General features: G+C 36.1%; 1 protein-coding gene across 2 annotated transcripts in view; it reads right to left on the bottom strand.

Annotated features, from left to right (window-relative positions):
- The window catches only part of HGF (hepatocyte growth factor), a 71,318-nt gene extending 55,830 nt beyond the window's left edge, over positions 1-15,488 (bottom strand). Inside the window, exons 1-4 of one of the 2 annotated variants that reach the window (XM_004045662.5) lie at positions 15,181-15,488; positions 8,012-8,177; positions 4,012-4,124; positions 2,502-2,616 (exon numbers count right to left, since the gene is read on the bottom strand). In XM_004045662.5, coding sequence (XP_004045710.1) covers positions 2,502-2,616; positions 4,012-4,124; positions 8,012-8,177; positions 15,181-15,268 — 482 coding nt within the window. In that variant the 5' untranslated portion in view covers positions 15,269-15,488. The remainder of the gene's footprint in view (positions 1-2,501; positions 2,617-4,011; positions 4,125-8,011; positions 8,178-15,180) is intronic. The other variant, XM_019031817.4, reaches the window with a different exon arrangement.
- Positions 15,489-25,147: the final 9,659 nt, after the last annotated feature.

Below are 25,147 nucleotides of genomic sequence, written 5' to 3'. Positions count from 1 at the left end.
GTGGTGTATTTTACCTTTTACCTAAATTAACTGTTTTTTTTTTTTTGTTACTGTCCCAATGTATTTCGCCTGCTTTTCTTTAGCACCCCATATTTGACCAAGGGATGAAGCCTAGCCATGCTCTTTCACTTATGTGTGTTCATTCAACAAGTGTTTATGAGAACCCATTACACACAAAGCATGTGCCAGTCAGCAGATTCTGTAATAAGCATTTATTCATATATACACTATTTTTGGTTCTCTGTCCTTGCTGTTGGCAAGGCTTTAAGAGAGACAAGTGAGGAAATGTTTAAAATTGGGTTACATCCAAATATACTTTGAAATATAAACTAGGTCTTCTAGGTGCTAGACTCCCTTTGTTTTCTTTTAATATTCACTGTGTTCCTAGGAAACTTGATCTATTCCATCATCTGATTCATTAATGAATGCTGGGTGGCCAATGAAGGATACAGATGTAGATATCAGGTCACCTGATTTTCTAGTTAAGCTTCTACATTAATTTCATCATCTATCATCATCTTTCCATTAAGCCACTAGTAAAATATTTCAATTTAGGGGTCAACAATAAATCATTCCTCCAGACGGAAACATATTTCTTTTTCTATTTTCTGTAAAATTAATCTTTAGTCAACACTTAAAAGTGTTAAATCATCATGCAGATATTCCAATAAGCTGCTAATTGATGAAAATTATGTGTTTCCCTCATTGAATACAAAAAGGGATTTTATTAATATACTGGATCCTCTCGGCCATAAACATCTATATCACAAGGAAGTGTTCATTGGTAAAAGAGCTGATTGGACTGGGAAGCCAGTTCCCAGAGAGATCTATTTCACATTTACTCCTCCAGCAGAGAATCACAATCATAGAAAACTCAGAGTGAAATAAGACCTCTACTAGGTTAGTCTAATGCATTGTCCTGGACTAGGGTAGGATTGATTTCAAATGTCATTCCTTTGTTCATGAAAAACTTAGATCTATCTACTTAAATAAAATGTTTTCTTCACTATGCAGGGAGTAACACCATGCAAACTCTCAAGAGAGGACAAAACCAATCATAATTTTTGTTTTTGTAATATAAGGAAAATATTGTGTTTTAGAGGCATTTCTACATAATTGTAAGTAACTAATTTTGAAAATTGTTGTTTTCTGTTATTGAAATGCTGTAGAGATGATCAGCTTGGACACTTACTAGCTAGTGTTAATTAGGCCAAGATCATAGGTTTAATCCCAGTGTGGAGCAACAAACTCTTTTTCTTTCTGTGTTGGTCAATAACTCATCTCTGTTTCCTAATGAAGAATCATCTTACAGAATTGTGTCCCCAAAATGGAATAGAATAAAAAGTGGATTCAACAAGGCAGTCATCACCACCACTGCAAAAACAAATCACAGCATGGGTTCTACTGACCGGCCAAATGTTTCATGCCCTGAAGTTGTTAAAAGCGCAGGTTATAGAGTGATGGTGACTGGGCTTATATTCTGGCCATGTCACTTCCTAGTTGTGCATGACACTGAAAACTTACTAAGTGTTTTTATGCTTCAGTTTTGTCATGTAGGTAAAATAGAACCAATAAAACTACCTGCTGTGTGGTTCTCATTACAAGTAAATGAGATTAACAAGGTACAGTGCTCAGCAAGGTACACGGTAAAGTAAACCCTCCAATGCATTACTAACAAGGGGAGAGCTGTTTTAAACTACTTTGGTTTCTGATAAAATTGTATGTGAAATAAGCCTTGACTAATACTCCAGTCAGTATTAGATATCTATGTTTTTCCTCAGTGATGATTAAAACTCTCAGTCTGACGAGCCTAAGTATATTGTGTTTACTCATCTTTAAATAGTACCCATCTGTCGTAATGAACACATTTATCCAATTTGGTCTTTAGGCGATAGGTGAGATGGAAAAGCTGGTCAATCTGAAGCTTGAGCTTTTAGCAGTGGTTCTCAAATTTGGCTGCACTTTGGAATCATGGTGGGAGCTCAAAAAATACTGGTGCCTTATTCTCCCCAGAGATTCTGATTTAATTGTTCTGTGTTGTCATCTTCTAAGCAAGATTCGTCAAGGGCTTGCAGCAGGTGATTTTAATGTGCAACCAATGTTGAGATCCACCAAGGTTAAAGAACCCTCAGCCCTCAGTAAGAATCTCATCTACCTCTGATTTTTCACAATCAGCCTCTCCCCCTGCACAGTGCCGTACTTTCTCAAAGACAGAAAGAGGAAGAAGAATCCTTTTAAACGAAGTTTACGTTATTATTTCACAAATACCGAGATCTACAAATTGAGGCATTAAGGTAAGATATTGTTTTGGCTACATTTTATTAACATATTAATTAATCATTTGCTAAATATCAGTCATGAATTCATATAAACCTTGCCGTAATACAATTCAGCAAGTTGGCTAAGTTATTTTAGGATTGTAGAATTATTCTGAAGGACTAATATGAGACTGTTAACATGTATAAAAGAGGCTTCATCTCTTTTCTTCATACTGTTCTTACCTGTGTTCGTGTGGTATCATGGAACTCCAGGGCTGACATTTGATGCCACTCTTAGTGATAGATACTGTTCCCTTGTAGCTGCGTCCTTTACCAATGATGCAGTTTCTAATGTAGTCTATTGAAGAAAGTAGATAAAATTATTGCAACTATGCAAAACATATGCAGTATTTAAGAAAAAAATTCCATTCAAACCTGTAAGTAATTAACTCTTGTAAACTATTTCAAATAACATTGAAATTTCTTGTCTAAAGCTTCTACTAGTATTTTCAAAATAACACATTTCTGAATAATCCAAAACAAACAGATGATTGAGAAGTTTTAATTTTGTGTATATATGCATAGATAACTCCAGAGAGCAGTCTCTGTACTTAACATAGTCTGTATACTCAACTAGCCAAGCAATTATGATCTGCTCAAATATATAGACCATTTTAAGAAAATATTAAAAACAAAAATTAAATGATTTTTAAAACCTATATTGAATTCAAAAAGTTACCTAAGATAATTAATTTGTCCTTCTTAGTAAAATTGTGTGGATTTTTGTTTATATATGCATATGCATGAGGTAGCTTGCTTATTAGTTTCCGTATTTTTGCAAACATTTCCAGTGCTAACTGATAGGACAACCAAATTGTAATAACCTATATATTCCTACCAAATAATAGTACATGCAGTTGTTAGCAAGCTAGAAGACAGTCTGAAGTAAGAATGGTGTTGTACTAGATCATGATATTGCATATTCAGGATTTGTAGTATTATTGAGGTGTATAAAGATTAACTTACTTCTACCATGAATTTATTTTTAATTTTATTTAAACATTTACCCTATTAACTTGAAAACATCTGTATATTGTACCAGGTTATGTATCTGAATTTAATAGGACACGGTTGTTTAACATTCTTCAATTATTTCATTTACTTGATTCTGCTTTTGAACAAAGTAAATACCTAGTGAACATAATATCAGACCACCAGAATAGGCAATCAGCAAATAATATGGTCTCAATTCCTCCTTTAAATATTTTTTCAAGTATATGATGAAACATAGTCCCAACTCATTTCTCCAAAATCTCCATATTTTGTTATCATCAGTAATCATCACTATAATTTAGTTATCCAACATTGTTAAAAGCAAAATACTATAGCAAACTGAAAATTTGCTGTAATATAAAGTGTTTTAAACTTTATAATGAATTAAAGTAGCACTTTCTAAAATGAACATGGAGAATGCCAGTTCTAGGAGATGCTCCAAAAAAAAATAAAAATAAAAATGAACAGAGGGAGGAAGGGAATCAAGATTATGAAAATTTTGAAAATGTTCTCCTTAAAGTACCATACTAAAAATAGTCAAGATACTAGTTTCAACTGTCTTAATGGATGAATTGACTACATAAAATATCTCATATATAGTAGAAAAATCAGTGAGAAAGACCACTCTGGCAGGAAATTACAAACATACATTTCATTATACTTTATTTCATTATGCAATATTTAGGGAGAAGTCAGTTACCTTTGTTTTCATAGAGGTCAAATTCATGGCCAAACTCTTTTTTCACTCCACTTGACATGCTATTGAAGGGGAACCAGAGGCATTGTTTTCTTGCTTTATCAAAAACAAAAGCCCTGAAAAAAATATCAGAATGAAAAGAAGAAATACTACTATTTATACAGTATTTAAAGAATGGGCATATGGTTCATCTTGTCCATGGGCTTATGGACAGTATAGAAACAAATGCATAATTACATATACATAATAAAAATATGAGTAAAATTTGAACCTACCATTTTGATAGCCAAACAAGAAAGAACAAAATTAAGTTTTTGTAGGAGTAGATTTAAATATCAGATTGAATACTCTTTGGAATATTCTTATGTTATTCCAAAAGGCTTGTAGAAAAATAACAGTTTTAACATGCAAAATCAATATGTAACACAACTATTTAAATTATTTCTGAAGGCTTTATTTTTCTGTAACTTCACAGAAAGTTGGAGTATTTTTATCCACACTTGTACAAAATGGTATTATATTTGAGATATTTAAGCTATCTCAGTTATATCTGAGATATCAGGAGTAATTTACAAAGTGTATAACTGTAAAAAATATATTCTAAAATGACATTTCCTAAGGTGCATTAGATATATCAATGTGCTAGGGATTCTCCTAAAAAGTGGGATCTGAAACCAAGTGTTTGGAAATTTTTGCATATAATGTAATTTTTTGGTGAATTATAAAACATTGCAGTTTATTAAAAGATATGAAAATCTTGTTGAGGATAACTGTTTAAGCTAATATTTCTTAAACAGGTTTGCTTATATAAGCATTTTTTGTTTTTTTGTTTTTGAGACAGAGTCTCACACTGTCACCCAGGCTGGAGTGCAGTGGTGTGATCTCGGCTCACTGCAAGCTCCGCCTCCCGGGTTCACGCCATTCTCCTGCCTCAGCCTCCCGAGTAGCTGGGACTACAGGTGCCCACCACCACGCCTGGCTAATTTTTTGTATTTTTAGTAGAGACGGGGTTTCACCATGTTAGCCAGTATGGTCTTGATCTCCTGACCTCGTGATCTACCCGCCTCGGCCTCCCAAAGTGCTAAGCATTTTTAATTTAAAGAAAACTAGTAATATTAGAGAATATCTTTTTGACATAACATCTTAAAGAAAGTTATGAAGACATGCCACCCCTACTATTCCTATAGCTAAGTATTATATTGGTTTTTTGTTATTGTTCACTAAAAGAACCTGTTTATATAACAAAATGATAAATATGCAAAAAAGTGATAAATTTGTTTTTAAGTGATTCCATCTGTAAAGTGGGTAACAGGATTTCCAGTTTGTTGATCTCATTCACTCTTTTCTCTCGTTCCAATACAATGACGAATTCTTTAAGAAAAGTGTTTTTTATATTATTTTACACCTCCATATAAAGTGGGTGGAAGCCATCAAATTCCGTAAGTTGCATCTTCTTTTAGGTTTGACTTTTAGAGTCTTTATCTTAACATCATTCTAGTTGTAATCTTTCCCACAGCTTATTTTGTCTATTTCCTATTTGTTTATGGCAGGAAGGCAATTCTAGTACCAGTTGCCAGCCATGGCTAAAAGAGGAAAGCTTCCTATCTTATTAAGTGAATTTATGAATGAGCTATTTCCTGAGGAGCTTAGAATCAGGCATTCTTGGTCATCTTTCCTACCCAGCAAAGAATAATTTGAATCTCTAGAAAATCAATATTGTTGATATCTTCTCAAGAAAAAACAATATTTAAGAATGTTCCACCTCACACTCATTCACGTCACAGATGGTTTCGCACACTTCTTTGGTATTTTATAAGTGGTTTACGGTATTTTTCATTGTTTTTACATAATTCTGTTTTATATAACATGTCTAGAAACAACATCCTTTGATTCATTAAGACCCTAAGTTCATAGTATCATAGTATGTTCATTCAATTCTATATAGCTAAGATATTTAATAATCCCAAATACATATGTGTGTCTATGTGCATGTGTGTGTGTGTGTGTATGTGTGTATGAATGAGGAGGATTTTACCATTTCTGGGCCAAGAAATCTTGGCTCTAATACATAATATTACCTGTGGTTTTCTGCACAGGTTGCCATAAATTTGGAGAATAAATATAACTCAACCAAAATATGGTAGGAAAGTATGAAATCTCATATATATGGAATATGTGAGCACTTACTAATTTATTAATGTCTTCTCCAGTAAAATCATTTTAGTTCCTAGTAAATAAAACAAAAGGAAAGTTTTTCTTTCCTAAGTATACGGTTGACTAATGTGAAAATTGAATGGTAGCAATACTTTCCTTACTTGTGAGTCCAAGAGAGCTTATTTTCAAAGTTAAAAATCAGCAATGAAGTGTCCTCTCCTTCCCCTTTCCTTGCCCTTCCAGCCCTGAGAGGGGAAAATACAACTCTATCCTCCTCAACTGCTGGAACAGCTCCATGAATCTACACAGCTGAGATGTTGATTGAGAGTAGTTGTCTCTATTTTTAACAATAGCAAGGCTTTTATAGGAAAGTCAGGGAATAAAACAGAATTATCATAGGAATATACTTGCAAAGTCAATTCCCACTCCTCTTGCCAGGAACTATCTCCCGGAAATTGGCAGTTTCACTCTAGAAATGGAAAGCTGACAGTCTTTCCTCAACCTAAACCTGATAAAGATCTTTTCTGACCATGCTCTTTCCTCTCAGGCCCATAACATTTATTTCTCTGAAAAAGGCAAGATGAAATTAGGACCACTTGCCATGACATTACTAAACCCTGTGGTCACATTATGGGTCACTACCTAAATGTAATTGAGTAGAATTTAATATGTACAGGATTTTATGCATGACCCTGTTAAAAAAAAAAAAGATAAAATAGGGAGTGAAAGAGTGGAAAATAAGTGAGGTAAGATAATGAAGAACTAAAAAAATGTGTCTTCTTCTGACAGTTTAGGAGACTATTCGAATGAAATTGTCACCCTCTTAGCCCAAAACAAAGAGTTTTATCCTCTGGGATCACTGGCAAAGTAGTAAGGCATCAGTTCCCAACCTTTTTGGCACCAGGGACTGGTTTATTTTTCCAAGGGGGTGGAGTGGGGGTGGGGGTGGGCCGGGGAGCGGGGAAATGGTTTTGGGATGAAACTGTTCCACTTCAGATCATCAGGCACTAGATTCTCATAAGGAGCGCACACCCTAGATCCCACTCATGTGCAGTTAACAATGGGGTTCAGCTCCTATGAGAATCTAATATGGCAGATCCAACAGGAGGTGGAACTCAGGCAGTAATGCTCACTGGCCTGCAGCTCACTCCCGCTGTGAGGCCTGTTTCTTAACAGGCCACAGACTAGTGGCAGGGGTAGGGGGTTAAGGACCCCTGTAGTAAGGAATTCTTCCCTATGAGGTCACACAGGGACTGTCAAAAGACATGAAACTCTCCATTTAAGTCCCCTCATGCCTCTTTAAATTGCCCCATCAATTTTCACCTGAAACTTTACCATTGCTATCCTCTTCTTTTAAACAGTCTCTGCTGACACCAGTCTCTGTAATTTTTAAACTAATTCTCTCAACACCTTTTATTTAAATCCCTAAATGCAATGATATAATAAAGATGAAGTAAATTTTGGCTGCTGCCCAAATTCTGTTCTAAAAATTCCTCCATTCCTCTTGCAAGGGAAAAAAAAAAGTTACTCTGAATAGATATTTAAAAACCCAAAGCCAATTGAATTTCATTTTAGTTACTCAAATTCAATTGCTCATCAGATGAGAAAACAAATTCCATAACCAAAGCCACTGTGGATTTTAGAAGGTAGCAGTTTTTGCGCTCTCCCTTACTCAAGCTATGTTTCCATAAACTGAGAGCTAAGTCTTCGTTTGTAGTGAGTTAAATCGAGAGTCAAACTTACAATTTTATGATCAAATCACATTGACTACAACACAAAAGGCACATGATTATAATACATGCATGCTATATTTGGAAAATTATTCTAAGAAGAAAATGAAGTAACTTACTTGCAAGTGAATGGAAGTCCTTTATTCCTAGTACATCTATTAGCACATTGATCTGCAGTATTCACTTTTTTGGTTTTTATCTTCAGTGCTGGATCTATTTTGATTAGGGTAGTCTTTGCTGATTTTTTGAATTCATGAATTGTATTTCTTCTTTTCCTTTGTCCCTCTATTAAATACAAAATGTTTTAAAAAAATAAACATTGGAGAAATGTTTTTAAGGCTCATATATTAAAAAAAATCCTAAGGATCATCTACAAGAAAGTGATTTTACTTGACAATATACTAGATTTCCAGGGGTTAGGAGCAGAGTGAGGTAGGGAATAGTTAAGAGAAAGAGAGGAATATTGTAATCAAGGAAAAACAAATAACTTGTCATGTAGAGTCACTCATTTACATTCTTTCAAATTAAGGAGCTTTTAAAAATCAGGACAGAGTTCACACTAAAGAAATAAATAACATGATATTTTCCAAACATCATGAAAGCAAATATCAGTGCTAGAAGCATACCATATCATGCTTTATAATTAAACTTTTCATTTCCTTCTACAATTGGTCCTCATATACGTTATAGTATTTAATGAGATAAGCCAACACAAAGACAGGCGAGAAACGTCTCACTAAAAACTGTACAGTGGACAAATTCTTCTGACCTACTCTTTAAAGTCTTTCATGTTATTCATATTTTAGCCCCTCTCTCCTCCTTTAGTGCATAAATGTTTTCTGTGCTTTTGGACACTATTTCCTGGTATCACTGAACTATTTGTCTTGAGATCAAGCCAAATGCTGTAAATCAAATATATGTAAAACTTCATCCTTTAATGCAGCAATATCATTTTTCTTCATGAAAATACAAGGCGCCTAGATAGCATGAAGCCTTCTACTGAAAATCTGAAAAACAGAACTAAGACATTCTAAAAGACTTAATCTTATGGATAACTTTAGTGTTTCAAAAACTTGTTCTCTGTATTCTCAATTTGCCCAAAATAGCCCCAATCTGTTAGTGATCAGCATCTTCACAATGCAGATCAAAATGTTTGATAAAGTGCAGCTATCATATAATAAGGATAGATGTGCTTGTGCTCCTCTGCCTGTCAATTCTTTTCAAACATGCTTATACCAAAGGCAGTAAGGATACATTCATTTTTCAGTCAAAGAAACCAAGACATAGAAAAAAACTAATTGACCACTTAGAAGATCTCAGATTGGAAACCCAGCAGGCTGACTTAAAAACCACCACTCTGAACCACTGACCATGCCATCTGTAGCTAAGAATGGCTAAGATTGTAGTGGAAATATGGCATGTAACACTTTCCTGAATATTTGGTTTAGAGCTAGCAGTAGAGAAGAAATGTGGATAGTAGAGCAGGAAATACATTCCTGATCTGAATCTGTGTTGAAATGTGTCAAAAAAGGAGAGTAAAAATTTGTGTGCACAAAATTTGGAAATACAACTAGCAGAGTGAGGTACCAAAAATGCCTTCATACTCTAACTTTGTCAGCAACCACTGGCTCCAGTTGGTTTATGAGATGAGCAGATGCTACTAATTAGTGTCCATCCTAATTTGAAGGCTGCAATAAATTAGAGAAAACACGAGGTCCTCTAAATTTCTGAATCTCTGTAAAACTCCAAAGCACAATCTCCAAAAGACAATACTAATTCCTGCAATGATGCTTTCATTTTTAATTTTGCTTTGCCTTACAGGATAGACTGGCTATGGTACAACAGATACAGTTTAAAAGACATTTTAATATGAAAATGAAATCAACCAAAAATCTGTCAACATGTTATTTATTGAGCATGGACCAAATGCCTTGTACAACACTGGCAATCTTATTGACTTGTCAAATGACTTTTTAATTACCTGAAATGTTAACATCCCAATTTCTCAATCTAAAATATAAAAGTTATGTTAACTTTAAACTATAACCATTAAGTAAATATTTGAAAATCAATTTGGATTTTTAAAAATGTTATAAATATGCAGTTTTAGTTTTGTTTTTGAAATTTTATCCTTTAATCTCTGGCATGAAGAAGAAACTGTGATTCTTCCAAGCAAAGAAGGCATAATTCATTTCAAATTTTGATTTCTGTCACAGAACCATGTTAATAGGAGATAAGTTTTTCCATTAAGAGTTTCTCTTTCCTTTGACCTTATTACACTATTTCTAAGGTGCTTTGAAATGCTTCATAGCATAAGAGTTATATAATTTCCTGTATAAATTTGAATGTTTCTTAGAAATAAATGATAGTTAATTGATGAAAAAAATCTATGAAACAACTATTCACCAAACTAGTTTTATACACATATTTCTTAAATATGTATATAATTATATTAACTAAAAATATAAAATTGAAGTTGGCCTGATGTATAATGTATTTAGTATACATGTCTAAGTGTGAGGGAAAAGCCTAAAAATCAAAAAGTCTAAGACAAATATTGAATGTGTAATGTATTTTAATGTATCAAATGAAACAAAATTTCTGGTCAATGCTCTGGTTTCTTTTCTCAATGCCACGCAAAATGAAGGCAAGCCATGAAGAAGATTCTGGAGAGCAGAGGGCTCCATGGAATTGTTGATTGTATTTAATTCTAAATCTCCTCAGTTGTCCTACTGAAATGTGTTAACGTTTTGTTGTACCTCACAAAAACAGTCTACCCTTGCTTGCTGACAAATTTTCCAATCACTACCTTCCATCTAAAGATCAAAAAGCATTTTGAAAAACAAATAAATCTATTATTTCCCTTTACTAGATAATAAATAGGAGTGAAAAGCTTGTCTGGGGCTACAAAGTTATCAGGGGCAATCAGAACCAGACACCAGAATTCTATTCTCACTATTTTGTTCTCATGACGTAGAAACTTTCCCTTTTAATTAAGTCATTTATACTAAGCCAGTAACTAATTACTCAAAAATATGAAGTTGGAGCTAATTGTACATCATGTAATCCACACATCTATAAAATTAATTCCTTATTCAATAAAAGAAAAATTCAAAACAGAAGTCATTCAAAAACAGCATCTGAAAATAAAATTCCTTTGCTGAAAATAGTTTCAACTTTCTCTTCCATATGTATTAACAACTGATGCTTGTTTTACTGAAAACAGTTAAAAGCCAAGCTTAATTTGGGAAGAAACTCAAAAATATCTTTGGATCAGATTTTTCCCTACTATTTTTTGTGCGTGACTGTTAGCTGAAGTTTATAAACAAAATATTGAAATGAAATCAAAGGGTGAGAGATCACTACAAATTTGTCATGCTTTCCTGTGCTTTAAATTACAACTCCTTTTTCCTCTTCTCCCAGTATGGGAAAACATTCTGGAAGCTATATTTCCTGAAGAACCTGAAGTCCCTGTTTTAGAGCTGAAATCATTAGGATCCTAGTGAAAACCTACACACAGAAAGTAGGGTCAAATGTATCAAGGTGCTTGAAGAAAGACACATTTCTCCCTCTGGTCCCGGCACCTCACACTCATTTCTCTCAGTACCTCATATATTTTCTTCTCTGTGTGGACTAACCATTGACTTCAAAGGAAAATCATGCAAGGAAAGGATTTGCAGGGTGTGGAAAGAAGCAGGAATCTGGCTCCACGTATTCTGAGAAACCTATCCACATGATTAGTGATGAACAGATTCAAGTGGCAAGATGTTAAGATGAAAGTACACAAATAATTAATGGAAGGGAATGGTTGGGACTGGAGATTGTAAACTCTCCAAAGCCGAGAATTTCAAATAGAAGTCTAAATTTTCGTTGTTATTATCTAAGACATGGATTTTTGCAAATCGGCAGCCACCTCCCTTTCTTTAGAGAAGGCAACAATATCACAAATAAAGATACCAAGAAGACAGAGACTGTGTCAGATGTAAATCAAATGCTGGTATTTGAGAAGCTGCAGCATCATCTCTTCCAAGGGGATTTACAAAATGAAGTGATGTTCAGTGTGATTTGAGGGGCCTCCCTAGGTATTTTCTTCCTTCTCCTTTCCAGTTCTTATTTAAGGTTTCATTCTTCTAGAAGCCTCATCCTGGCCTCCACCTTCACTGTCTGTTTCTGCCTACAACTTTCCTTCCACACAGGAACTGAAGCAACCACACTGAAGAACAACTTCAATCAAGTACCTTTTCAACAAAAAAACTTTCAGCTGCTCGCATGACATTCATTTTAAAGACCACATGGTTGAGCATGACCTTCAATCCTATCAATTCTACCTCATCTTACTTTTCCACTCACAGACAATATTCCCCATCACATGCCCAGTACTTCTGCCTCAAATGCTTGCCTTCAGTTGCTGTGTGGGGTCCTTCCTGGGACATTCCTTATACTTACGAACCTCTGTACCTTGGGCCACTTGCGCTCCTGTGCTAAGGTACTGACTATTCTACCATCCATCTTTTCATATGGACTTCAGTACCATATGACCCCTTAACCTGGTTTGATTCTCTATGCTAAAAATGAACTCTCAACCATAGTACAAAGTATTTCTAACAGGGTTTTTTGTAAATATATCACTTGGCCAAATGATTTTTTTTAAGTAAGTTTCAGTTGATTTCACTGCTGCTGGCTTCAATATAAATGAAAAAAGAAAAAAAAAAAACACCACATAGTTCATTCACATACATTTGGGTAGGAATCTGAGCTCTGTCCCTTAACTCACAAAGAAATAAGATAACTGAGGTCTTTGAACCGGCAAAATGAGTCCAATAGTGCCAATCTTATTAGAATTAAGTGAGATGTACTTTACTACTTGGTTCATATCAGTTGCTCAACAAATTTAAGTTCCTTTCTTATTTGTTCATCTTTACATCCCCCACATACTCTTGAATATTAGGTGCTCATTTAATGCTTCTTTTATTACAGAGGATTGGATATTTGTTTCCCATGTAGGTGGGAGTGAATAGAGGGTAATTCTATATAGGCTAACTCCTACAAAGATGGCGTGGGCCCATTATATTGAATATTTCTTAAGCTTTTAAATAAGTATCTCCATAGTGTATTCTGTTGATAACTGGTTGTCAACTTACAGTATATACTTCTTTCCTAACAATGTGTTATTTTACAATACATACAAATATAAATTCATAGAATAAATAATTATAATCAAAGCTAGTAACAACAAAAGAAACCTCTAAATAGTCAATATTAAATGTCATTTAAAAAAGAACAAACTTTGTGTGTTCTAAGAGGCTACCCATGTTTTTTATTTTAAAGGTTATTAAAAAAACTATCAAACTGGCCATCTAAACAAAGGCGCACCCTCCTTTGATGACAATTTTAGAATTATCCACTTCAGGAATTATTCACAGCATATTTGTAATTCCCAACTGGACTCTCCTTGCCTGCCAGCACTCTTGGGCTGCATTCTGCCTGTACTCAGGAAACACAGTCATTTCTACATTAGGCAAAGTGAAATATAATTACAAATGTATGTCTCCTGCCAAAAGTTCATAATGCATGCCAAAAACAAATAGACACTGCCTATGGTTGATCTACTGTTTGGGTTTTCCACACTGCGTTCCCCTTGCATTAGCACAGATGAATTCAGGTAACCAGATTCTACTTAAGAACAGTGACATTTTAATCTTTAAAAATGAAAACCCTCAAAATATTAGCCATTATTTCAATTTAAGCTCAAAATCCCCTAAACCAGCAGTCATCTGTGAAGCATTTTTTTTTTCTTCTTCTTGAGATGGAGTCTTGCTCCGTTCCCCAGGCTGAAGTGCGGTGACACAATCTCGGCTCACTGCAACCCCCACCTCCCAGGTTCAAGAGATTCTCCTGCCTCAGTCTCCCAAGTAGGTGGGACTACAGGTGCCTGCCACCACGCTTCGCTAATTTTTTGTATTTTTAGTAGAGATAGGGTTTCACTGTGTTAGCTAGGATGGTCTCAATCTCCTGACCTTGTGATCTGCCCGCCTCAGCCTCCCAAAGTGCTGGGATTACAGGCGTGAGCCACTGCACCCAACCCTGTGAAGCGATTTTAACATGACACATGTCAAGCATGATAACCTGCTTGATTTGAACTCACTGCTTTTTCACTTCTTCAGAAATCTTACCTAAATGCTTTCAAAGTGACCCTTTCCAAACAGTGTCATTTTCCAAACGGGCCACTTCACAAAATAAAAGAAAACCAGGTGGGTTGAATGATTTTCCTTTGCATTTAGCAAATTCTTGAGTTTTTTAACCCTTGTACCATATCAAAAACTAGATCAGAGGTCTGATAAATGTCATATTTACCATCTCAAAAGATACAGCCAGTTCTCTTTTTTATATTGTAAAAAGGCCATGTCTCCATCTGGACATTTGTTCCCACTCTTTTATTCCCCTGTGCCTACCCTTGATATTCACTGCCTTCTCCCGTTGGCACCTCAGCCTCTACAATGATACAACAAAATACAGATGTTTCCTCTTGCCCTGATAACAAGAGAAATTTCCCAGAGCAGCAAACGAGATCTCTAAATCTCCAAGCAATATGAACTTTCAAGCAACTCCTCCCCAAACGGCAAATCCAAGGGAGAAAGTGGGAGACAGAGATGGGCAGTTCTGCAGCTTTAATCAAAGTCTCCGTGCACTGCAGTTTCAAAGGGCAGGCATCCGTACCCAGAAAGAATAAGATCTTTAAAAAGAGGCTTTCTCTTTCATTTTTATGATATGCAAATACTCAGAGTTTATTCTGCCTCCTCAAAATGAAAACCTGTACAAAGTCGTAATTTGGCTCCAAATGTTGACTAGGTGATGTGGAGTAGTGCATTATCATGAAAAATTGTTCTCTGGAAAAGGATGACTTCCTGCTGGACTGACCATCACTCTTGCCTCTTCAGACCAGACCCTCTCTTTAGCTTTAAACTTGTCCAAAGCAGCCAAGTTCAGCCAGTATTAGCACTTCCTCCCTATCTCATAATCCACAACTATTAGGCTAAGTGGGACGGGGCTTGGGTTGGAGGTGGAGGGGAGTTGAGGGAAAGTTAATTATCATTTTAAATGCTATTCAAACAAAAAAAAAAGAATGTCAAAAGAAAGCATAATGAGAGCTTTTAGAAACCTATACTACATACTGAGTTCAGAAAGGATGATGGGAATAGGGTAAAAAGAGGGTGTTAAAAGGAATAGGGAAGGTTAGCAGGAGAGTTAAATACTAATACTAATAATGAAGAAGAAGAAGGGAACTAACCTGCATAGGGGATGGCGATGGGGAGCAGGAGGAGATGCAGGAGGACATGCTGCAGCAGCAGGGCTGGCAGGAGTTTGGTCACCCACATGGTGCTGCTGGACGGGCTGGCGGATCCCTCTGGAGGAGATGCCTGGGTGAAAGAATCCTGTTCGGAGTCAGTGCCTAAAAGAGCCAGTCGGCTCTGAGCTGCTTTTTATTGCGATGAGCTAAGTTTGTTGTGTGATTAACTGGAAAGATCTAGGTCTGAACTCCCTCTTACGGTAAGAAACTGTTTAACAACAGCCCTTTACTCTCTTCCAGCCCCCTCCTTTCCTCACTCGCCCCCCCTTCAACAGCACCAAACAGATCCCTGTAACCCCCCCCCCCCCCATTCCCCGCCTCCCCCAACCCCACGCTTAGGACAGAAACTTACAAAGAAAAGGTCACCTGGCCTGAGGCCAGCTTCAATTTGGAAGCTGGAGCTCCAGATCCCAGTGGCTCCTATCCGAGTAAGGAAGGGAGGAGCAAGGCTGAGCCCAATGGCTAAATCAAGGGACAGGCAGGGGACCAATTCGCTCAATTTAAACAGGAAAATACATGTGTTTATATATCTATTTGGGAAAAGAGGAAGGGGAAGCAGCATAAGAAGAAAGCGAAGAGCTGTCTTTCAGCCAAATGTGCCCCAGCTCCTAATCTGTCTAGTTTTCCTGCTAGAGCAATTGAGGGATTCAAAACACTGACACAGGTTCTCTAGGGGTTTAGAGACCTGGGAGAGGTGGAAGGGGGGCCAGGGAGGAGAGCCCAGGCACGTCCAGCCCAGGTAGAAAGAGGTTAGTTAAGAAAAGGGTGTGGTATTGTAGGGCCAAAATAAGCAAGCAAAACAAAAGCACGCAGATTGTCGGATGAAAAAATTGTCCCTGCCCCATGGGCTCAGAGCAGGCAGCTTTTTTTTTTTCACAAACTGCCAAACTCACGAAATACCACACATTTACCCAAAGTATACGAAATAAACTTGTCTGATCTGACTTTTTAAGAGAAAGTCCAAGAAACAGTCATTGTCCATAGCCTGTCCCTGACAGGTAAATATGCCATGTGTACTTGTACAGGCACACACGTGCACACAACACATTCACACATGTTGGTGTGTACATACGTATACACTGGTTAGGACTGACTTTCACCGGATATCCTTCAAGCTGTTTGAATTCGTGAGTACTGAATATGCCTCTCTTTTCCAGCTTCATCTGCCTGTGCACGACAGCCAGCTTCCCAAAGTGTAAGTGGAAAGATGAGGAGCTTGTATGGGCATGGGGGGACTCCTAGATATCAAATCTTTGTGAGATCATTGCCCAGACCCCTCACTTGATTCAGAGAATTTGTCTTTGCACCCAGAGGTGGATGCTCTGGTAACTTTAAGCAAGAGCCTGCTTTATTTCTAATGGATGCCGAGGGATACTTGCCCCTGTGTCTCTCTCAGATGGATATTAGTAGAGAACAGTGCCCCTGTCCACAGAGGAAGAGAAAGCAGGCCAAATGTGGGAATGACTAGAGTGGTGTGTAGCTGTACAGAAGTGATTGTGGGGCTGAATTAAACTCATCCACAGGACAGCCTTCCCTCCACATACCACCTTCATTTGTCCTCCAGCTCCCTTACCCCCACTTTCAGGGAAAAACAACCTGCCTGATAAGTCCCTGAGGTTGTGGGATATCTAGAGAAGCTAGAGATTAAGAGAATTCCTTTTGAGGGATCTATTTTATATGACCCGTTTCTATCGCTAATCCTTCTCTTTTATCATTTTCTCCTTACTTAAAAATCATTTGTCAGCCTCTCTCTGGTGTCCCCAGGATCCATTTTACTTTCTTTTTACTGTTCAGTAGACTTTTTGGGAAATCTCAGTTCAATGCATAGCCTGACCATGACCCTGAATTGCTCCACTGCATCTCTTGTGCTTTATTAGGGTGTAGGGGCTCAGAAAAATGATACCCCAAATGAAGACCTCAGAATCAGCTCTCTCTGACCTTCTCCTGCTCTCCAGTCTCCGGCCCTTCATTCTCCCCCAAGGCGAGGCATAGAAACTAGAATCCCTCTTTCCCAAGGTGGCTCCTAGAAACCAGAACCCTTTTTCCCAAACCAGCCATAAAACCTAAGCATATCACTCTAACACCTCAACTTTCTGTGTGAAATCTGGCCATAAAGACATTATCTGACCTACCTTGTTTGATCGTAGCTCATAAGACCCCATTCCAAAGAAGGTCCTGCCCCATACCCAGAAGGAACGAGTACTGCACAGAGATACCAGGAAGAATCTCACCTTGCCAGGCGTCCCCACTCAGTCTGTTAGCATGAGATCATATTCCTTTTGTCCAGTTGTATTTCTCCACACCTGCCCACACTTTGTTGAACCTAAGCATAAAAATGGACAATTTCTTTTGTAACTTTGGGTCTTTGTTCTAAAGGCTCTCGGGTTGTGTAAAATTATGATCAAATAAATGTGTATGCCTTTTCTCCTATTGATCTGCCTCTTGTCAGTAATTTTTTTTTTAGCAAACCTTCAGAGAACAATGGAAAAGTTTTCCCTTGGCCCAACAAGGGATTAAGGCTGTTTTTAAAAGAAGTTAGATTTTTCTGTAAGTAAATTCCTGTAGGTAAGGAAAGAAAAAGAACAGTGTTTCTATTTATTTTTTTCTCTCAGAAAAAAAAACTAGAGTCAGGGTTGTAAATTATTGTTATAAGTTTGGAGCAAAATCCATCTGAGATAAGGGGTTCAGGACATTAGAAAGCTGAATAAACTTATTTATTAGGTCACACATTTCCATGACTTTTTTTTACTGTCACATTAAATATGGTAAATACAACTTAAAACCTATATAATTTATATATTCATATTTCTTGACAAAAATTATTTGGTCTTTCTTTACTGAAATTGTTGCTAATATACACTGAGCTCTTAATGTATGCTAAGCATCATATTACATACTATTGAAAATTATTTAATCCTTACAGTAAGTTTAAGATTATTAAAATTCTCATTTTATAGTTGAGGAAACATAGTAAGTTATTTTTATTCTTAAATAACTTGCCTGAGATCCCAAAGTAATATTCAAGTGTGAGATTCAGATTAGTCATACCCCATAGGATGGTATAAATTTTTTTTAACCCCGCGAGGAGAAGAATCACATGTTCCAGAGTATAATCACCAAAATAAGTCTGAGACTGGGTATATAGGAGATCCTCCATAATAATTTATAAAATAATACATAATTTTAAATCTCTCAAAACTATAAAGAAATACTCAAATGAAATTCTAATTATGCTATTAGTTTAGTCATTTTGATAACATATTCTCTTTGTTTTTTCTAAATCATGCAATGTTTTTTTCCCATCATCTAGTGATTGCCTTACATAGGCATACATCATTTTATTGCCCTTCACTTTATTGTACTTCACAGATAATGTGTTTTTACAAATTAAGTTTTGTGGTGTCCTCGAATTGAGCAAGTCTGTTGGTGCCGTTTTTCCCACAGCATGTGCTCACTTTGTGTCTCCGTGTCACATTTTGGTAATTCTTGCAATATTTCAAATATTTCCTTATCATTTTACATGATGATCTGTGATCAGTGATCTTTGATGTTACTGCTATAATTGTTTTGGGCACCACAAACCACAACCCAAACTTAATCCATTCATGTGTGTATTCTGACTACTCCACTGACGAGCTGTTCACCCGTCTCTCTCCCTCCCCTCAGGCTTCTCTATTTCCTAAAACACAACATTATTGAAATTAGGCCAATTGATAGCCCTGCAATGACCTCTAAGTGCTCAAGTGAAAGGAAGAGTTGCAGGTCTCTTCCTTGAAATCAAAAGCTAGAAATAAATTAAGCTTTTGGGGAAAGGCATGCCGAAAGATGAGTTAGGTCAAAAGCCAGTCCTCTTGCACCAGTTATCCGAGTTGCAAATGCAAAAGAAAAGTTCTTGAAGCAAGTTAGAAGTGCTACTCCAGTGAACACACAAATGATAAGAGAGCAGAGCAGCCTTATTGCTGATATGCAGAAAATTTGAGCAGTCTAGATAGAAGATCAAACCAGCTGCAATATTCCCTTAAGCCTTAAACCAAAGCCACGCAAGGCTCTGAACATCAAGCAAGACCCTCCATCAGCAAAAAGATTATCACTCACTGAAGGCTTATATGATCGTTAGCATTTTTTAACAATAAAGTATTTTTAAGTTAAGGTATGGACATTTTTAAACATAATGCTATTGCACACTTAATAGTCTGCTGTGTAACTTTTATATGCACTGGGAAACAAAAAAAAAAAATTCGTGTGACTTGCTTTATTGCGATTTTTGCTTGATCACAGTGGTCTGAAACCAAATGAGCAGTATCTCCAAGGTAAGCCAGTACTTCTTAAGTGTTAAACAGTTTGAATAAATCCCCAAAAAATCGTGTCCGAAAAGTTTTTAATAAAATAACTTGTAAAGAGATTACTTTAAGTACTGCAATTTATGTAAATACTTAAATACTAGATGGATATTCATTACCCTATAACACCATTTTAAATCTGTCCTATGATTGAGGGTTCTAGTACCTCATGGATACTAGATGGATTTAATGGAAAAGCCTGTATTACGGTGCTCTTTAAAAGGCTGCTGCTTTAACACAGTATCTTTCTTTGTGTTAAGCCCGGGTTTCTCCACAAGTGATGCTTGTAAGAACATACGTGGGGAATAAGCTGACATGACCTTATGATCTGTAGATTACTAATGAGTTTTGTGTTATTGAACTGGTCATTTTGTTTACTAAACGCCTGTGATTACTAATGCGTTTTGTGTTCTTGAACTGTCATTTTGTTTATTAAATGCCTGTCACATGTCAGGTGCCATTCTGTTTCTGCTACCACTTGGATAGGCTCAGCTTAGTCAAAGGCCTGGTTTCAAATCCCAGCTGAGTCACTTACTAAAACAATTACAAATTGAGGAAGCTAATTTATCGCCCTAATACCTCAGTTTCCCTATCACCAAAATGGGGCTGTATGTGTCAGGTGCTGTACTAAACAACTCATATGTGTTATCTCACTTGCCCTTACACCTTGCCTCAGGAAAAAAAAGGTACGTGTATCTAAGAGGTATATCTTATTATTGTCATTGACTTACAGGTAATGAAATCAGCATTTAGAGATGGTAACTTGGTTTAGGTTAAACTGTTAATGAAATGTGATTTCAAGACACCAGCTATCCAGGTATCAAATCACTGCTATCAAACACTATGCCACATTGAAAGAGACCCAGATTAAGAAATTTCCAGCATTCCTTCTCACTTTAAAATTAGATTATTCTACTTATCTGAATTCTTTAGTAGCCACTATACTTCTATACAATTCTTACCTTCCAAATCTATGAAGGAAGCACTTGTGTAATGTTTGGTATTGCTTACTTTTCCTACAAAACCAGATATTCTCATTGTTTTCCTGTTTGTTGATTCTACTCTTTAACTGGTCATTTTTTTATCTTTAGACCTTGCCACTGAATATGTTGACTACCTTTAATGTAGGAAATATTACAAAATACATTACAATTTGAATCAGACAAAAACCACTTCAAACACATGAAACAGAAACTAAAATCTATATGACACAAGCAAGCATGATGACATATTTATTTGCAAAATTATTGAAGAGTGGGTACAACATCCATGCAGACACCTAGACCTGTGATGTCTAATGTAGTAGCTATAAGCCACATGTTCCTATATATATTCAAAATTAAATTAATTAAAACTAAACTTCCTCTGCTGTGTTTAGTAATCACATATGAGTGGTTGGTGGCTCCCACAGTAGATAATGCAGATACAGAATATGTCCATCATTGCAGAAAGCTATATTAGGTAATGTTGATCTAGTCTAAGATGATTGGGGTAAATGTACTCTAAATGTAATTATGGGCAAAGCAAGATAATGACTATTAAAGGCATAATTTTAAAAGATACTAAAAAGTTATCTGTATGTTGGTGGCACTTTAGTTTGAACCCCCCCTTTCTTTCTACTAGTATTTTGCAGTAGTATATTATGAACAAGGATAACATGACCTTGATTACTTTGTCTTTTGAGCATAAGGTAACAATGACTGAAGATAGCTCCTTGTTCAGAGAGTATACCAAGCACATACCACAGACACAAGCCCAGAGAAAATGGTTAAAGAAAAGTGTTTTAAAATAGTTCTGTCTAACAAAACACCTGTCTACTAAAGAATGTGGTGCAATCTATAGAGTCAAGTATAGAGTCTGTGGGAATTTGGTGAGTCTTTGTCCATTACATAATAAAAATGACCTAATTGAAAGAAACTGACAGGACTTCAGTGCACATTATAGACTTAATGTAAAGGTTTTATTTTTATTAATTCATCATTGATTAACCACTAAAAGGACTCTAATAGTTACTCAGTCAAATCATAGTCTCAACCACTCACCCGGGACTTTGCCACACTCCCAGGAAATCTGTTGCAGAATTTGTGGTGAGACCACAAAGCAACATCCAGGAAAATGACAGTAACAGTTAAAGTACATCATCACAGGGTAGGAATTGTCGTGTGTGTAAAAATAGCAGGGTTATTTTTTTCCTCTAGAAATATGCCATATATACTTAAACAGCATTTTTATATTGTTAACTATGACTATAAAATAATAGCAGAGTACATATTAAAAGAAATTCTTCTCAAACAGAAAAGACCGTCATGACTTGAGCTGTGTTTTGCCTTCTGGGAGTAAAGAGAGGATAGGCGTTGAGAACACCAGGAAATCTGAGCTAAAACTAAACTCTGATGCTGCATTTTCAGTTTTCTTTTCTGAGCCACGAGGGGCCATTTTCTGAATCCAGGGGGCCTAGTTAACTAACACTCATCACCTTGTGCTTAGAGGCCAGCTTTTATGTATTTCCAGGTGTTGGCTGCTTTGTTAAATCTGGAGTGCCCCCAAACTTATAAAGCCCAAGCACTCCACACCTGGTATGTTGGACACTGGCATATTAGTAAAATGCATGAATTGGAGGAATCTATTTCTTTTTTCCCAGTTTAGAATCCAACCATGATAAAATCATTAGTGTAAGAACATGAGAATATTCACAATAAGGTACATTTCAAAGTAACTGTTTAATCCATTTATTTTGCATCTTAAAAGCCATGTAATAAAATTGAGGTTTCCCTTTTACTATTTGTACATGTTGCATGTTTATTGTGGTCCTGGGGATATCTGAGGGCGATTCCACTTACCAGGTGGCACTCAATACCAGGAATTACATTTCAACCCTGGGAGGAAAAGACTCCACCTGGTGGAGCATTTCTTTTTTTTCTGTACGGGGCCGAGGGTTGGGGGGCGGTGTTTGTTTCTTTATAATATACTATTCTGTACACCAGTCATCTGGTGCATTGGCCCTTCTTAGGAATTACTTAAAGAGTTATTTAGCTAACGCTGTGATAGCATGGCCCCATATGATACATTAATCTTGCAACATTTTTTAAATGACTGAATTTATATCTAGTTTATCCTTAATAAGATAGTATGCTTTAAGTTTTTTAAGAAGCTTCTACTTAAATTCCTAAACTATGAGCCTGGGAATCCTCATTCTAAATGGGAGGGTTCTTGGCAGACTTCTTACCATTTTCAAGTTTGTGAGGATTCGCAGTTACTGGACTCCTGGAGACTTGATAGAGCTAAGGGACTATCAAATCCACCAGAAACATTCTAGCCAAGGAACAAAGGATGTGAGGAGGCAAATTCATAGTTCCTGAAATTTTCTATATTCTTTATTTAATCTTGTTTTATTTATATGTTTTTACAACTCACAATAGTGAATATAGCAAAATTATGGAAAATGGCAAGTGTAAAGGACAGATGAAGTATGTTGCCCAATGCTTTAATCTAGTCCTGAATGAAGGGACTAGAAGGGAGAAACATCTCTAGAATGAGCCTAGTCTCCTCATGCTGCAACTCCAAAACAGAATTATGCCTTGCGTACTGAGTAAGTGATGACATTTAGCAGGACACCCACTATGGAGAGCACCAGATTATAGCTGTCCTTAAACTGCTTGTTTGCTTTGCCCTGATAAAAGAAAAAATGTTCATAGAGTTTTCTAAGTCTCTTTTGTGTGGTTAGTTTATTTGCTTGTTGTATGTGAATAAGAAAGATTACATATGGCCTTCTCTTTTAAGAGTTAAGTAAGAGAATTCTCTTTTTCAGCTATCTCTGTCCAGCCCCAAAATGATGTATTTATCCTAGCATTTCTCACATTTAAAGGTGAACTAATGTTTTTCTATAGTTTTTTTTTTTTTCTGTCACTTTCCTAAGAGACAATCTTTTACTTCTCCAAAGTGCTATTACATCTTATGGTTATTTAGCCATTGTCCCAAATATTACTTATCAGAAAAAAACTTCGTGTCTTGTTTAATTTTTAATTCAGGATTTCTGTACAATATATAGCTTGAATACCCTACCAATTAACATTTCTTGTTAGGGATTTATTTATTTTCTTCCTAATGTATACAATGAGATAACACAGTGTAGGCCAGCTGGTTGAAGTCTTTATTATACCACTTACTAACTGAGAAAACCTGGACAAATTATTTTACTGTATTCATTTGCAAAATGATTATAATAAGAGTTGTAGCAGTTATTTACACTTAAATGTATTACATGTGAATTATAGTGATGATTAGAGAATAAACATGCAAAACACAGATGACATATTTAGGAACACAATACAATTTTATTACTAGTCTTATTAATACTGAAACATTTAAGATAGTCTTTGAGTCATTTAATATCTCAAACAGAAAATACCTAAATTAAAATGCAGAGTGAAAGCATGATCTTGGCATAATGATATTAGGGAATGCCTTAGTGTTTAACAATTATTTAATACAAAGTATCTGTTAATATTTTACAATCAGTTTTAAGTGAAACTAAACATGAATTTAAGTTTGCTGCATGCATCCATGTGTTAACTAATGCAGGGAAGCAGAAGAAGCCACGTAATTCCATGTTATAAAATATTGCTAGTAAAAAATTATATTTAAGTAAAATAATTTGGTATTTTAAAATGTAAGAAGTTTTGAGCATACTTAACTTTGCGTTGGCATCATTTCTTGATAAATGTCATTAAAATAATTTTCTTGAAGTTCCGTAAGGGGTATACAGCACCCAGGAACTAACAGCATTTGTGTTTTGTACCATTAAATCAGTAAAAAGAGAATAAATACCATCATCCTCTGTCCAAAAATTTCTTATTGACTCAGCTTCTCAATTTTATTAATAAAATGTTAACTGAATTTTCCTATTTCCAAAGAACTCAAGCTAGCCACTGATTCTATTAATAGAGTACATGATTGACTATATATTGTCCACCTTCTGAGTTAGAGCCTATAGCAGTGTCTGGCATATCTTAGTGACTACCAAAAGGTATTTAGCAGTCACTAAGTAGGCTTTAATTGTTTTCACCTAATATATGCAAAGTATTTGATATTTTCATTCAAACAACATTGCAAGGCCGACACAGTGGCTCATACCTGTAATCCCAGCACTTTGGGAGGCCAAGGTGGGTGGATTATTTGAGTCCAGGAGTTTGAGACCAGCCTGGACAACTTCGTAAAACCTCATTTCTACAGAAAAATACAAAAATTAGACAGGCGTGGTGGTATGCATCTGTGATCCCAACTACTCAGAAGGCTGAGGTGGGAGTGTCTGAGCCCAGGAGGTTGAGGCTGCAGTGACCCATGAATCACACCACTGCACTCCAACCTGGGTGACAGAGTGAGACCCTGTCTCAAAAAAAAAAAAAAAGATAATAGTAAATTCACTGTTTAATTCCTTTCACACAGACACATATACACAGACACACATCTGTATATACATGCATACATACACACACACTCACAAGAATGCATAAGCAAAATCTGTTCATCAGAACCACCGTGAATTACTCCAAGTCAGTTTACCACTT

This window comes from Gorilla gorilla, chromosome 6 (genome assembly GCF_029281585.2).
Source record: "Gorilla gorilla gorilla isolate KB3781 chromosome 6, NHGRI_mGorGor1-v2.1_pri, whole genome shotgun sequence".
Taxonomy (NCBI): domain Eukaryota; kingdom Metazoa; phylum Chordata; class Mammalia; order Primates; family Hominidae; genus Gorilla; species Gorilla gorilla.
Note: the sequence above shows the minus strand (reverse complement) of the source record. Positions and strands in the feature narration are given on the sequence as shown.